General features: G+C 39.9%; 2 protein-coding genes, 1 long non-coding RNA gene and 1 other non-coding gene across 4 annotated transcripts; 2 read left to right on the forward strand and 2 right to left on the reverse strand.

Moving 5' to 3' along the window:
* Positions 1 to 64: 64 nt before the first annotated feature.
* Positions 65 to 136, reverse strand: TRNAT-CGU (transfer RNA threonine (anticodon CGU)). The gene has a single exon. It is a non-coding gene; the product is annotated as a tRNA-Thr (tRNA).
* A 1,410-nt stretch (positions 137 to 1,546) lies between these two features.
* LOC113698891 (transcription initiation factor TFIID subunit 8-like) lies at positions 1,547 to 3,447 on the forward strand. Its single transcript, XM_027218849.2, has one exon. It carries the CDS (start codon positions 2,096 to 2,098, stop codon positions 3,239 to 3,241), a length of 1,146 nt encoding a protein of 381 aa, XP_027074650.1. The 5' UTR covers positions 1,547 to 2,095; the 3' UTR covers positions 3,242 to 3,447.
* A 983-nt stretch (positions 3,448 to 4,430) lies between these two features.
* LOC113697814 (protein LONGIFOLIA 1) lies at positions 4,431 to 9,817 on the reverse strand. The gene is made up of 5 exons (XM_027217404.2): positions 8,343 to 9,817; positions 7,841 to 7,887; positions 5,783 to 7,753; positions 5,542 to 5,692; positions 4,431 to 5,373 (listed from the first exon to the last, which is right to left on the reverse strand). The coding sequence occupies exons 1-5, from the start codon at positions 8,494 to 8,496 to the stop codon at positions 4,628 to 4,630; spliced, it is 3,069 nt and encodes a 1,022-aa protein (XP_027073205.1). The 5' UTR covers positions 8,497 to 9,817; the 3' UTR covers positions 4,431 to 4,627.
* Positions 7,752 to 8,965, forward strand: LOC140010376 (uncharacterized). Its single transcript, XR_011817638.1, has 2 exons — positions 7,752 to 7,994; positions 8,322 to 8,965. It is a non-coding gene; the product is annotated as an uncharacterized lncRNA (long non-coding RNA).
* Positions 9,818 to 15,313: the final 5,496 nt, after the last annotated feature.

Raw genomic sequence — 15,313 nt, forward strand, 5'->3', positions numbered from 1 at the left:
GGATAACCCAGGCTAAGGCCCAAGCCCAACCCAACAGAAAAGTTCAAAAACAGAATGGAAGGAGAGCTCCCGGCGAGGATCGAACTCGCGACCTTTCGCTTACGAAGCGAACGCACTACCACTATGCTACGGAAGCCGGTGTTGTCCTCGTTTTCCTAGTCATTTGACTAGGGACATTTACAGGATACGTAAGGAAAAAAAAATTTGTCACGCTTTGGGATGAAAACTGGTGAGGTAAGAATTATTTTCATTTCTTTTCCACATTTTGCTTGCAATCCAACGTGTAGAAATTGGGTTCACGCACACGAGAGTTTAGATATCTCCCACCTAAAACATATTATTCATATTTAACTAATCAAAATCTACTGCAAAAATTAAGCCCTTACTTGGTGAGACACTTCTAATCCTTTGCGCCTACTTCTAATCCTTTCTCATCATCATCCATAACAAACTCATATTATTGATTGATAGAGGAAGAGATTCAAAGCGGTGAAGTTAGGAGATTGACAGAGGGAGAGAAGGAATAGTTTGGCAGTACTGGAAAACTGCTTTATTTCATGTTCATGAAAAGTTAGATGACAGAGAAAATAAATAATTAACAGTATATATGAAGTTATCAAATTTCATAGAAGAGACAGTCACAAATTTACTTTGACTGATCAGTGTAAACTCATCTTACATTAACGGCGTAGAAAAGATTTAATTTGAAATTAAAATTTCATTTGAAATGGCAAAAACATCGTAAAATTGAACACGTACACAAACAGGAAAAATAATACTTGTATCCTTTATCACGTTAACACTTACCAAAATTTAAGAATTTCAATACATATATTATGAAAAAACAAAGACTATGTTGCCTTGTTTTTTCTCTTTTTGGCCTTTCAATAAAAGTTTTAAACATTAATTTTCTTTTAAATTTTTGTGTCACGAGTTTCAATTTAATTGTGTAAAATCACAGCTTTTTTCTGAACCATGTACTTTAAAGGTACATGATTGATTATAAACATATCAAAAGAAGAGAGAAATATATGACAATTGTAAAATTATCAACCACCACTTAAATTGTGATTATTATTTCATGAAAAGAATATATCTGTTTCCGTAGGATAGTATAGTTAAGTGTTGGAGGGAAATACTAGTAAGTGTGTTTGGATCGCTGAATTATTTTTTTTAATATTTCGCTTGCACCATAAACATAATTTTCAATCTACTTTTTTATATTTTTAACTATCTTTTTATCTCACATACATTACATCATAAAAAATATTAAATTAATTATTTCAAATAATACTCTATCCAAACACACTTAATAGTACTTAATGTGTCTGAATAGGATATTATTTGGACATTTATTTTGTAATTATATATATTTTTTATAATTTGATATATGTGAGGTAAAAATAATTATAATCTCGTAAACGCAACCGAAAAGGTGTTTGTAATCCATATATTAAAAAAAAAAACCATGTAGTAGTGCATGTCTGAATACTCTTTTCATTAAACACGCGTCACATCATGACCGGCCGTGTCCGGCTTCTTGCAATCCCAATCTCACCGCCCCAATCCTCGCCGCTTCTCCAATTCTCCGTCCATAAATACAAAACCCCTTATCTAAACCCGACGTCCCTTCTCCTTATGCCGGCGCCCTTTTCCCCATCTCTCCCAAGGCTCGAACCCGGAAAAGGAAGATAACTCCCCCCCCCCCCCCCCGAAAAAAAAAGGTCCAGGTTTTTCTCTTTCAATTAGCCCTTCTACCTGCTTGTCAAGTAATAATCTTTTAGTACGAGACGTAATCTTCGGGTCTGGTCTGGTCAGAGCGTTACTCGGGGTGTGCTTTTTGAACTGAGCTCAAGCTCTACCTCGGTTGCCGCCAATAAAACCCTAGAAAACTGTCCATACGTATATTTCTGATCTATTTTACCTTTTACCTCCTCAAATTTTTTGAATTTCTTAACTCAACAAGTCCTGTGGAAGAATCTAGGGTTTTTCTAGGAATGGTTTCAATTTTGATTTCTCCTCCTTTGTCTGCAAAATGGATGGAATTTTGGGAAATATAGTTTGGATGAAGTGATATGAAGTGGCGGTGCCGAATATGAGCGATGGAGGTGGGGAGAATGTAAAAGAGGGGGAAAATAATTTGAATCATCTCCATAGCAAGAAGAGTAGGTCACGAGCTGACGACTTCGGCCTTTCCATTGCTAAAGTTGCTGTGGCTCAGATATGCGAGGCTGCAGGGTTCCAGGGCTTCCAGCGCACCGCTCTGGACACCCTGTCTGATGTGGCTGTTCGGCACATTTTAGAGATCGGGAAGACTGGGAATATGTTTGCAAATTTAGCGGGTAGGAGTCAGTCTAATGTGTTTGATATAATTCAAGGGCTGGAAGATTTGGGTTCAATACAGGGATTTTCGGGTGCTTCCGATGTTGATCATTGTCTTTTGGGTTCAGGGACTGTGCGGGAGATGGTGCGGTATGTTGGAGAGGCTGAGGAGATCCCATTTGCTTATTCACTTCCTGGATTTCCTGTTTTAAAAGAACGGGAGCCTGGCAGGACTTTTGAGCAGACTGGAGGGAGCCCACCTGCTGAGCATATACCACCTTGGTTACCTGTATTTCCAGACCCTGAGACCTATGTCAGCCTGCATAAAATAGATGAGAAAATGGCACAGATTTGGGAGGACGAAGTCGGGGGGCCTGTTGAAAAGAGAAGAGAGTTGGATAAAACTTTTGCAAATTTGCAGCAGCGAATGGCTTGTAACGGGACTCAGCCATCCGTAGAGGTTGATTTTGGGAATGAAGCTAAAGAAAAGGGATTGGTGGAATGTAATCCATTTCTTACTCCACCTCTGCAGCATGGGGAGAAGGAGGTGTCTTTAGTTCTTCCTCCTGCTAAACTCTCGGACGAAGTCTTCCTGCAGAGTGCTAACCTTGAAGTTCCGGTTAGTCACATTTCTGCAATGGAGACATTTGCACCTGGCATTGAGGCGGTTAAGAGTGGAACATTTGATTTCGAAGATGGGAGGAAAAAGGTTCCTTTGAACGGGAGACCAAATGTGCGATTTAAGCTTGGAGGTGGCAAAAGGTGCTTGCGTGTGGCTATAAGCTCTCAGAACCAGGGAATTGATAAAAATTCCACTTGGTTTAGGAATGACGATGGGATGGATGACAAGAAAAGGCGGGTGGAACAAATTCTGAAGCCGTCATACGAATCTGCAGGAACTGACTCACTTGTAAATTAGGTGTGTTCATATTTGAACTTGTACACTTCTTCAGGGAACTGGCAATACATGCTGGTTCCAGGTTAGTTAGAATGAATGTATTAGAGTTGTCTGTATACAGGACTGTTAGAGACCGATGTTCCCACATATAACAAGTTCTTGGGGCAAGTCATTCTCGGTTGTCCTCGTGAACGTCTATCGATGATAATTCTTCGCAGTTGATATAATGTTTCTACGTTTGCTGTGCTGTGCTTTTTTGTATTTATGACCTGATAATCACAAAGCTAATTGTTACTGTTTAACTTTTGAAATTTTTGTCCTTTTATTCTGATGAAGTTATTGTTGCAAGGATTTCCATTTTCATGGGTATTTTAGGATTTAAGTGTACTTGAAGAGATCATTTCCATTTTCGTGGGTATTGCTAGAACAATGACTTGTCAAATTGCTATTGCCACCCCCAGTTTTTCAACATTTTGTTGGCATTTTTTGGTGTATGTATGTCTCTCTGCATGTATTGGAATAGGTTCCAATAATGTACATTGGCAAAATCTTTTGCTAGAAGTCTTCCAGAACTATTAAAAATTATAGGATTTCATTAACTGATAAGGAGTTTCTGATAATCTCTTTTCCTGAAAATTTTTGTTTTTCGGCCATTTTTTCTTGAAACCAACATGATAACAGCTATAACGATTTTGCTTTCTGTCTTTACATTGTCAATGCTACAACTTGGAAATCCCTTTGTTAGGATGCTTGCTGAAACTTGATTTCTCTGGTTAGTACTTGGCTAAAACTGAGCCATGTTTATTTGAAATGTTCCCCACCCCTGCCCAACACCCCCACCCCAAAAAGGAAAAAAAATTGTTGTGACAGGCGAAATGGAGCTGCAAATCCTGTATTATGTGAAAGGATCTTATATCGGATCCCTTGTTTTAGTACCTCTAGTGTCAGTGGCCTTGTGAAAAAATGTTAGCATATACCTGGGATGATCTGACTAGAATGCCCATATTTTCTATTTGATAGTGAGCAGGCAAGTGTGAGCAATCCTGACTGGTTTTTTGTCATACTTTCTGGGGGAAAAAATGGACGATCTAGAAGGGAATAGGACTCAAATGAGCTTTTAACTTTTTGTATTGCCGTCCTTTCACGAACCAAATGATATTCCCAGCTATACACAAGATTCATCCACAAGTGCGTATCTGGAACATGAAAAGGGGAAAACTCCATCTCATGTACGAGGATGTTTGTAGTTAGACGTAAGATAGCATCTTCTTTACAGGATGGCTGGTGTCTCGTGAGCAAGACTCCTAGCTATTTGGAACTGAATTGTGAGAAGTTGCAAGCAATGGTACCCATTAATGGTGGGGAAGAAAGAGAATGTTAAGAAAAGAACACAAGATTAACTACTCATTAGTAAATGGTTTTACATTGCCTTCCAGTCCAATCACACTGCCCCAAAGCCTGAGCAGTAATTACCTCGGTTATCAGGTCCTTAAAAATGAGTCGCTCCATGTCCAACACCACTGCTGGAATCAAACTTGGGTAATCTGCCCAGTCATCACGTTGTTGCATCATATCCATATATAAGATGCAGGTGGTTTCATCAGCATTATCTAGGCTGCAGTCAGTTTTTGCTTGGATATGATCCACCTCTGAATATAGCTCCCTCAGAAGCTCCTTCCCAGTCCCGTTTCTCTTTCTTTGCATGAAGGAACTTTCTGGAGCTAATTTACGTATAAGAATTTCATTTACAATATCAAATACCAACTTCCTATGGATTTTCTGATCAAGCTTTAAAGGAGCATTGCTCCGCCTGTGTTCCTCATTTGCTGACATGGTGTTTTCCTCAGTTTGTTCCAGTACATGGAACAAATCAGGATTGATCAAATAGCCTGATGAATGGAGCTGAATATCTGTTGATACTGTACATATGTCTTCAAGGAGACCCGACGCTAGTAATATCTTGGTAATGTATCTGTGATCCGGGCTAGGTCTCTCGCTGAGAGAATCGAATTCAAATGTGCTAGCTTCATCAGGAACTGTGTTCAGCAATCTGAGCTTATGAAGTAATTGCTTTAGGTTCTCTAGTTTCTTCTGATTGAACCCATCACCAAGATAATGCCATTCTGCTTCATCAGGATCTGGAGTCCTGTAATCTGTTGTTATGGGGACAATTAGGACGAGAAGAATAGTGAATTTACAGTCCTGAGAAAAGTAACTCTAAGAGTACACTGTCGTACTTATGTGTGATTTGGTTTATTTTGTAGTCTCATAGGCAAGGACATAATTTGCTATGCGGGTGTTACAGGAATTAAAACTGCTACCTTGAAAAACAGTTGATATCTTCTTCACAGGAGACAGTGAATCTTCTCTACAGAATGTTGCGTCCAGAACAGAGACTGGACTCGGTTGTTCAGTTGGGACTATTATGAGTTCAGCGAGTGGCATGTCTTCACCTAAACTAGCTGCACCATTCTGGACATATGAAATAAAAAATTGTCAATCTTTTTAGTGAATAATTCTTGAAAAATGCATGTATGTAGCAGAATGCCCATTAGCACTTACCCTTTCTTTTTGGTCTGCTTTCCGTCTGGTTCTGATCTCAGTAGAAGATCCTGTGCTTGTAATTTCTGTGTCAGTTTGGGAGGCTAAGCTACTGGTACTTTCAGATGGTATAGAAGCTGTATCACCTTGGTGACTGAATTCTTTGTTGCCAGTAGTACAGCTTATTCTGTCCTTACGGCGGTGCAAAGTTGATTTTGGTCTGAGTTTACTACTTGAATCTGGTTCGATGAGTTTGCCTCTTCTTTTTTCCAATTCAGGGGATGGAGTTGTCAGATGAGGTTGTGTTACAATCCCATGGTTCTTCTGTTGGAATCTTGGACTCACAGAACCAGAACTCCTCCCAAAGGCAACGTAGTTTTCTACCTTTGCCAGCTGAGGTGCTCTTGTTGTTTGCACTACTTTTGGAATCTTACTATTGATCTTCTTGTCTGTGCAAGATTTACAATGATGTGGGTTTTGGGGGGTAGTTTTCTTTGGTGTTAGATCTTTTGCTGCCAGTTTACAAACTGAATCTTTTCTAGTGTATAGAGTTTCACGAGTCCGGAGGTTTGGGAGATGTGGCGCATCAGCAGGGACCACTGACGTACCTGAAATCCTGCCATCGCCCATAGTTCTGGCTGGTTTTGTTATCAAAATTGAAGAGTTGAACCTCTTTGGAGAACTAGTCACCTTCTTGGAAGCCAAATGGTCAATCTTGTTGCTTTGGCACTTAAATGCTGTTGAATCCAGATCACTGCAGCAGCTGTAATCTGAGCTGTATCTGCTTGTTTCAGACCTCAAGTCAGCTTGCTCTCCTTCTTTGTTGTCTAACCTCATCCTTGTGTTTTGCATTGCTTCAAGTATCTGCTTAAGAGCTCTGAGATCCTTGCCTGATTTCCTGAACTCAAGTTCACTTATCCTTTTCTCAATCTCACCGTAAACTGAAGAGGATGTCCGTGGAGTGTCTCTGTAACTATTCCAACTACCTGGACCTGTTCTTGGAGAGTCGTTAATGGCATTGGGCTGCCTCCAGGATGCTGTTTCTAGAGGAAACCTTGGACTGGAAGTAGGTTGAATTCCCAAGCTGCCATTTTTGGATACTGGTGAAGCGGGATCCTTGTGCACCATCTGTTGGATTCGTAGTGGATTTTTCTTGCATTTGTCGGATTCTTTTGAAGATTTTGTGAAAAAATCCTTATCATGGCACGAATTATCTTTTATGGTTTCACCCTCATTATTGGAAACGGAATCTGGAAAAGCTTCCAAACCCATGAGCTTTGCAACAACACCAGATGCTCGCTTATTGCTTCCTGGTACTTGGTAGGCATCGACTATTTTGCTGGCAATTACGTTTTCCCCTTTTCGCAGTTCCCTCAAGAGGAAATTCAACCTTGGTTCAGAGGCAGAACTCAAGGAACTTTGCCTGCTGTCCAGTGACAACCTAGGTAGTTCTTTGAGCTTCGTGGCAGACTTTAATCTATTTCGTGTCTCTCTTTCATCATAGGAGAATCGAGGCGGTTCCTTTCGCTCCTGGCGCAGAGAAGCATCGCTCTCTTCCTTGCAAATACACGGAGAATCTTGAAGCTTAGCCAGACTGCGGCTGTCAAACTCTGCAACTCTGGGTTGTACAGTTTTGGGCTGCTGGAAAGGCCTTGGTGAGTCAATATGCTTCAATGTGCGGCCTCTTCCATCTTCTCTAGCTGCAGTTTTAATTGATATTCGCCGATGTTCTCTTTGCATGGAGTCCTTTACAACATCTCGGATATCAGGGGATTGCTGGCTGAAATGCAACGAGGAACTTTGTCGTTTCACAGGTATTTCGTTTGTGCTTTCAAGAAGATTATTTTGGGTGAAAGAAGGTGGTCTGCACTGAAGTGTTCTGCTATGATCAAGCGAAGAAAATGTAGATGAACAAGAAGAGGATGAAAAGGAGGTTCCAAGCGATTCAGTGGAGACTCGTGGTTGGTCTTGCACAACCTCCAATTTTGATCCCTGCAAGTGCAACATATAGTCAGTGCCTTATCCACCGTACCTGAACTCGACCTATGCAACCGTAAGAGGATTTATGTGGAATCTTACAGTTGTCTTCTCTGTTGCATTCTTGGCCTCCCCGCCGCTGCTGTCACCTTGACATGCAGAAAAACGTTGAAATGTCAAGAAACTGAAGAAGTTGATTATTTCTGTTGGATAGCGACCTCAGATTATGCTGAGTTAAGGCCGAAATGGTTATGGTGTAAGCATCAGTATATCTTAATTGACCTTGTAGACCACAATCGTAGGCTAGAAGAAATCTTCTTTCGTCACTACTAGAATAGTAAAGCTGGATGAATTACCTGTTAACTGAGAGTTTTATCTGTAGTGAATTAGTTTTCTGCATCTCCTTTTTTTTTTCACACGTTATACTTAGTCTGGATATTATTGTACTCGACAGTAGCAGTATCATGCTTCATGGTTGAGGAAATGTGAGGCAGCATGGAGGGATTGTGATGCTTTCAATTGCTTTTAAGAGTAACGAGGACTCAAATGTGTACAAGTACGCTAAATATTTCCGTTTGTGCAGTTTCAGCATAGAGAAAGGTACCTGGAAGCAGCCTTTTGTGATGATGGGCAGCGGAGCGTCGACCAGCGAGGAAGTAGTGGCGGTCAAAGAGCTGAAAGATCCCATTCATGCATCCAATCTGCTTCTGCAGATCTCTGTTTTCATCCTTGGAACGAGGCAGAATCTTTGCAGACATCTCTGTTTCTTTCTTCAAGTCAGACTACGGAAAATTTTGGGCTTTGCTGTGTTCATTTACTTCTTTGTCTAGCTATTTGAATCGATCCTTGACTATCAAATTTTAGAGGGGTTCCATGCAAAGCAGAATTGCTTCAGGCTTGAGATTCTTTCCAGTGAAAACAACATTCTAAAGAAGGAATTCTCTTTTGTTTGTGTCAAGGGTAAAGTTATACGAGGTTCTGCGGTTTGGAATGTAATATGCGAGGCAAAGCAGCAGCAGCAGCAGAAGAAACAGAGAAGGGTTGAAGTGCAGGGGGTAACAGACATGAGAGTTACAGTGCTTCAAATCATTAGAGCAATGACTGGAGAGGCTGTACGACTCGAATCTGGGTTCTGAAGCTAACAAATAGTGCAGACAATGTACGCTGTGATTCCACTTCCGCCAGGAATGATATATAACAAAGAAGAAAAACACAATGGACCCAAAAGTTAATCAGTATCCCTCCTGTTCCCCACCTGGCACCTGCCAATTTTGTGCTTCAAGAAAATGGATACCAGAGCGAGTAAACTGTGAGGAAAAAGGGAAGGATGCAGACCCAAGAAATGTTCTTTTGGTTATTCTCACAACTCACAGCAGCAAAAGGAAATGAGAGTTCTGTCTATCTTTGGCTTTATCAGGGAAAAGAGTAAACACAGACGCAAGCGCTTGAATCTTGATGATGGATGCCAGAGTTTCAGGGATCTGTGGTTTGCGAAATATATATAAAGGCTGCCCCTTGCAATTAACTAGTCATTGTGAAACCGGGAAAAGAGCAAACGAGGAATAGAATATATGTTATTCATGGTAGGAAGAAAATCAATGATGAAACAGGCAGTCGAAAATTTTTGCTCATTTTCTTGAGGGGTAGAATGTGTGGGACAGATCCAGTGTGAATGTTTGGGGTCATATCTGTAGTGGGGTCATTTTCTTTGGCTTCCATGTGGACAAGATAATGTGTTAGGACCTTTTATTGCAGGGTTCATGTGGAGTTTGTCAGATTGCGTAAGGAAAGAAAAGTGGTTTCAAATTCTTGCAGAGTCTCAGTGCAGCTTCGCTCACTCTTGTCCAAACTCCCAAGTCTCTTGCCTGGCATCATTAGGAGGAGATCTTCGAGCCTCGACCAATTCTCGATCCTTTCTAAGTCAGTTTTCTCGAGTAGTTTCCACAACTGGCTTGCTCCATTGTCCATGATACCAGTAGTTTCTTTTAGCAGGTAAAAATGATGTGAAAAACTCGAATGAGCTTCTCGAGTTGGACTAGTTTTAGGATTCTTTTGCCAGTAATATGGCAGAACCGGTTTTGCTTTGCATTTAAACGAAAACAGTTAAAATGGAAAAGAAAAAGGCACTGCTACCTTGACTCTTCATCCCTACAAAGCCCAAGACATACTTCACAGTCAAGTATTATCCGAGAACCACTACCCTAACTCTTTTTTTCTTGCCATTTGAGAGGGAAAATGCCATTTTTCCGACCACTGTCATGGGCTTTTCTTAAGGAAAGAGAAAAAGATTATACTTCCATTTATAGGAATTTCTGTCTGTCGATTTATGTTCCAAAAGTATTTTGCGTGTTTAACCTATCAAATATCTCAATCGTTGTGAACTACCAACGGGTTTGTTTGGATAGTGGATTATTTCCTCAAATATATTTGCTTACATCACCGTTACAATTTTCAATACAGCTTTTTATCTTTCCAATTATCTTTTTATCTCACATACATCACATCACAAAAAATACTACAGTAAAAATATCTCAAATAATTTACAATTTTAGTAACGGACGGCAAAATAAACCACTTCTGTCCACCTTTCCTTTTTGGAAGACTATCTTTTTTTTTCGCTTTCTTAAAGAACCAAAAAAAAAAAATGCTTCTTAAAGCCTAGAATTTAGGTGAGATCAAAATAAAAATAATAATGGCCAAATTAAATTAGAGAGCAGGATTTTGAGAGTCGTATATGTATATCCTCCGAACCTGAGCCCTGAGCCCTGAAGGAGGAACGATGTGGTCCATGTCCAACAGCAGCTGGCACACTTACTTGAGACTTGAGAGTATGGAAGACTATCTATTTCCGCAGCTTTGAAATTGACTTGCCTTTCCAGGGGTTAGGTGATCTCCCGACATTGCTATTTTCCATGTTGTCCGAAGACGTTTTATTGTTTTTTCTACTTCCTGAAATTTTACTTAATCTTCGTACAAAGCCGAGTAGGGTTGCGATGTTCCAAAAAACAACTCAATACTCAACGGAAATGTGTTAAAGGTCCTACTAATTTCCAAGCCCTGGAACTCCTCAAAAAAAAAAAAAAAAAAACTAATTTTTCTTGGGCTAGTATAATTTGAAGATGCTGTTCTGATGATTTGTTCGAACCAGTAATTGTCAAAATTAAAAGGAACAAAAGAAAAAAGCAAAAGAGAGAGAGAGAGAGAGAGAGAGGGATCTCGGTGTTGAGTTGTTGACAATTCAATTACGACTGCGGCGGCGATGGGACTGTCGTCCAACGAAATTTAACGCCAACTGTACGCAAGCCTGTCTTTGCAAGATGAAAACAGGTCACAGCTTTCATCCCTCGGACGGTACTTTATGGATGGAAATAATTAAAAGATGTCTTCGATTCATTTTCAGCAATCAATATCGCCTCTTGACAGTAAAATCTTTGGAAATGATGAAATACTATTCATTGAGTCTGTCTGATGAGTTTTTTTTTTTTTTTTTTTTTTGTAAATAAAAGTTTGATTATATCCTGTTCAGATCACCGTCGCGAGTTAGGACATATGATATGCTTTCGGAATCATAGATCGCTTGCAGGATTTTCTTTCAGCTCAACAGTGGGATTCGAATACGCAACTTTTTATTGTTAGAATGTGAACCGTCTTTATTAATTGATTGAGCCAACTTAATTCAACTCTTCCACAAATTATGAGACTCCAAATACTTACAACTTCCCTTTTGTTTTATGTAAACGTGGTTATGAAGTGAAACTAGCTACAAGAGTTCAGATGAATGGACCCAAAATCTAACCACTCCAGCGACAAGATTGTCATGGCTAAGTGATCCATCATTTTTCAAGTACTAGTATTTAAAGACTTCTGCTGTCAAGGTCATTGAACGGATGATGACTAAACCGCATCATCTAGCCAAGGTTGCAATAGCGCAATTACGCATGATAGCTGTCGAAGGAAATCGCTCAACTTCCTTAGAGATTTGGCTTTTAAGGATACTACTGGCGTTTTAATTGGTTCGCTCTTTTCTTTTGTGACGCCAATAACAGACACAGATATGACTTTTCCGGCCACCACATTAAACACATTGTCAAGAATTGCCTGCCTCTCGCCGGCCACTACTTAATGCTGCCTGCCCTGTTTGTCGCCATTTTCCTGCATGCCTTCGTCCCACTATTTAGTACAGTACCTACTATTGTCATCACCATTTCCTGTATGCGCATAAGTTTGTTCACCTGAAGACTCTTTTTTTTTTTGGGGGGGGGGGGGGGGGGGGGGGGGAGGGGAGGGGGAGAGTGGGATGTAGATATAGCATGAGTTCTTGGAGCAGTTAAAGAAGAATAAAAATTTTTCGAAGCAAATCCGACTTTGACCTCAAAATAAAAGTAGAAAAAAAAAAAAAAGCTCCAACAGTCTGATTTCAATTATGAGTACATGTTTGATGACATGGCACTGAAGTATGGAGAAGTCCAGAAATATACTCTATAATTTTGAGTGACGAAGAAAAACACGAATTTGTTTGGACAGGGTATTATTTGGAATAATAACTGTAGTACTTTTTATGATGTGATGTACGTGAGATGAAAAGGTAGTTGAAAATAGAAAAAAAAATGAGTTGAAAAATATGTTTACGATGCAAGCGAAATATTGATATTTAGGATAAATTTACTATCCAAACAAATTTGTATTGAATCGGAGCTTCAATTATTGGTCGAACGTATGATGGCGTTTGAATGGAATAATAACCAATGATCAGTACTACTACATGATATCTGTTAAACAGTAGTAGCTGTTATCTAGTCAAAACACGGCAATATATATGTATCATAAAAACAAAAAAGAAACATTTTGATGCATGAACGATTCCGCGGGATGCCAAATGAATTTGACAGATTAACTGCAAATGGAACATGGGGTGCGCTGCTGCATGTTCCGCTGCTTGGGTGGGATTATGGATTTTTATGCTTGTATCTGCTCAGCTGCCTCGCTACACCATCCATGCATTGCAACTTGAATGTCTGTCCCACGCACCATATTGTGTCTTGAGAATCATTAAACAAGTCTTATTGATTTAATTAGCTTAATTCATTGAAAACCAAACCTTATCGCCTTAATTTGCAATTACCATTGCATTGATTGACAAATAATATAGTATTTCTCTTTGATTCGAGTTATTAATTAGTGCAAAACTTCTCCATCTTCCTCCTCCTTTGCCCCTCTTTTTTCACGAGTTCTGTCGATAGTAATAATATACTTCTAGCTTGTGCGACTTGATCAATTTTCATGTATGTTATCGCGATATTACAATTCAGCATTATAATTCAATTAGTTGTCAAATGGATACGTCTTAATCAATTCAATAACTTAATTAATACTTTCAGTACTTAATCTCAAATTTTCAGATTTCAATCTTTTCAAATGGACCCTAATTGAAGATGATTAAAATAATAATAGATTGACAGTGATGCTTGAGAGATATGAAGAAGAAAGCTAGGAGGGAGAGGAGGTTGGAACTTGGAAGGAAGCTGCAAGATCACGTGGATAAAGTAAAGAGAGTGCATGAGGGTTGCCTGAATTCCATGAGGCCCGAGAATGGCCAACTAACCAATCTTAATCACCCCAATACTATGTTCCAAGAAGCTCTCTCTAGCCTCTGCCCCATCGGTCCACCATAATTGCCACATGATGTTCCCACCACTCTTTCCCCACCAAATCCAACATGGGCTGCCTCCTCCTTCCCAACTTCTCCTCCTGCCTCCCCCCCACCCCAAGTCAATTCAGTAAACACACGATGCTACTAATTGACAGCAGTGATAAATATTTAGTCAAAATTACCTCCGAAGTGATGGCTAAAGAAAGTGATTGAAAAGCAGAGTCTGGTCAGATTCTTGCTTCGTCATACAAGAAATAATTAAGCTATTCACTCCTCTCTTCTGCTATCATGTCAAAGAAAATGCATCACAACAACAATAATGGAGCCGGTACATGGCGTGACGATGGTGTTCCTTGAAGTTTTAGCTAAACTGCTGCATAAGTCGGGGTGATTCCGTCTTAATTCTTATGACTTTCAATCACATGACAGCGAAGGAAGAGCATGAAAGGTTCAAAGGTCTAAAGCTTCACCTACTATTGGGAATTCCTTAACTTATGTCGGTGAAGAAGCTTAATAATTAAGTATGGTACCCCTAGTCCGGATTTGCTGTTATGAGCAAAAAAGCAGGCATATGATGAGTGAGTGGAGTCTAATTTGTACCCAACAAGTACAAAATCAAAATTAAGCAGCATCCTTAATGGTACAGATGAGTCTCAGGCACGCACAAACACCAGTGGTAGTAGTACTACTACACTACTATTTTCGTTTGAAAAGTGCCACTAGACCATGATCACCTTTTGCTTCTTCTCTCACGAGTGACATTGCCAAAAATAACCAAAAATATAAAAAATTGATGCAGAAGATAGAGAAAGATTAATTTAAAACGAGCTTTTAGCTGAGCTAAAATCTTGTTTGACATGTGATGCGAAATGCTCCTTTTTTTTTTTTAACACAGGAAGTATCTCAGTTTTATCAGATTAATCTCTTTGTACCTGTGCACCCTGTCCCTCAAGAATATACAAATGACAGAGAGGTAACACGAGCACACGATCTCGAAATCTAATTAGAGCACTCCAAAATCGTCCGAGCCAACCCTAAGGTGACTAGAAATACTAGTATGGTATAGAATAAAAAATAGAGCGGGCAATCGGAAGGAAGTCCATTGCAAATTCAGACAATCAATCAAGTTGCCAGATCATCGGAATCAGAAGTCACCCAGTGGGCACGTGCCAAGTTGGTTGGCGGGCGCACGCCACCTCGTCATCATCAATTCCTAGGCGATTCATATGAATCGCATAATCAATGGGCTCCTTCGGGATCTCAACTTTCATTAATTACTGTCATTAGCCAGCAGTAACGCCTTCTTGAACTCTGGATGATTATCAGCACCTAATTCTAGTTTACAACAGAATGAGCAGGCAACTGATTATTATTTTTTTCCTTTTGATAATATGTATAGGGTCTTGATTCTTGAATTACTTATAATACGGCCTGGTCTAACTCTAACCTTAGTTTAATACAAGTATTCTAGTACTACTATTACTTACGCCTGCTCCCACATGCAGCCCATTGGCTACGAACACATCCCAAAGCTGTTGCAAGATCTCCCAGATTCTCAACCCAATGTGTGGCATTTGGCATATGAGTAGAGTGGGTATATGCTTTGATTGATGGACAGTTACTTGCATGGTTCTTTCTCTCTTTCTTTCTGATTAGTGACAGGAGCATGTGAAATCTGAGAATGCAGAGAGAGAGAGAGAGAGAGAGAGATGGAGCGTCCAATGGATTTGGAGGAATATGAGGTCACTGTGAGGTTGGCGTCAGTACCTACTACCAGTCCTTTGCCCAACACCAACGCACACCAAGATAGATAAAGAAATGATTGCGAACGGACACAATGATGATATGGGAATGACAAAGTCATGGCCCAGTACACACATACAACCCTGCTCTCTGTGCATTTGTGGCCTCAAAAATTTATTTTT

Source organism: Coffea arabica, chromosome 7c, assembly GCF_036785885.1.
Source record: "Coffea arabica cultivar ET-39 chromosome 7c, Coffea Arabica ET-39 HiFi, whole genome shotgun sequence".
Taxonomy (NCBI): Eukaryota; Viridiplantae; Streptophyta; class Magnoliopsida; order Gentianales; family Rubiaceae; genus Coffea; species Coffea arabica.

Bases quoted from the DNA above. Each gene is read 5' to 3' on its own strand.
- LOC113698891 (XM_027218849.2), top strand. From the start codon at position 2,096: ATGAGCGATGGAGGTGGGGAGAATGTAAAAGAGGGGGAAAATAATTTG.
- LOC113697814 (XM_027217404.2), bottom strand. From the start codon at position 8,496: ATGTCTGCAAAGATTCTGCCTCGTTCCAAGGATGAAAACAGAGATCTG. The intron at 5,693-5,782 runs GTAAGTGCTAAT...TCATATGTCCAG, and splicing joins AAGCAGACCAAAAAGAAAGG to AATGGTGCAGCTAGTTTAGG. The intron at 5,374-5,541 runs GTAGCAGTTTTA...CCATAACAACAG, and splicing joins GATATCAACTGTTTTTCAAG to ATTACAGGACTCCAGATCCT.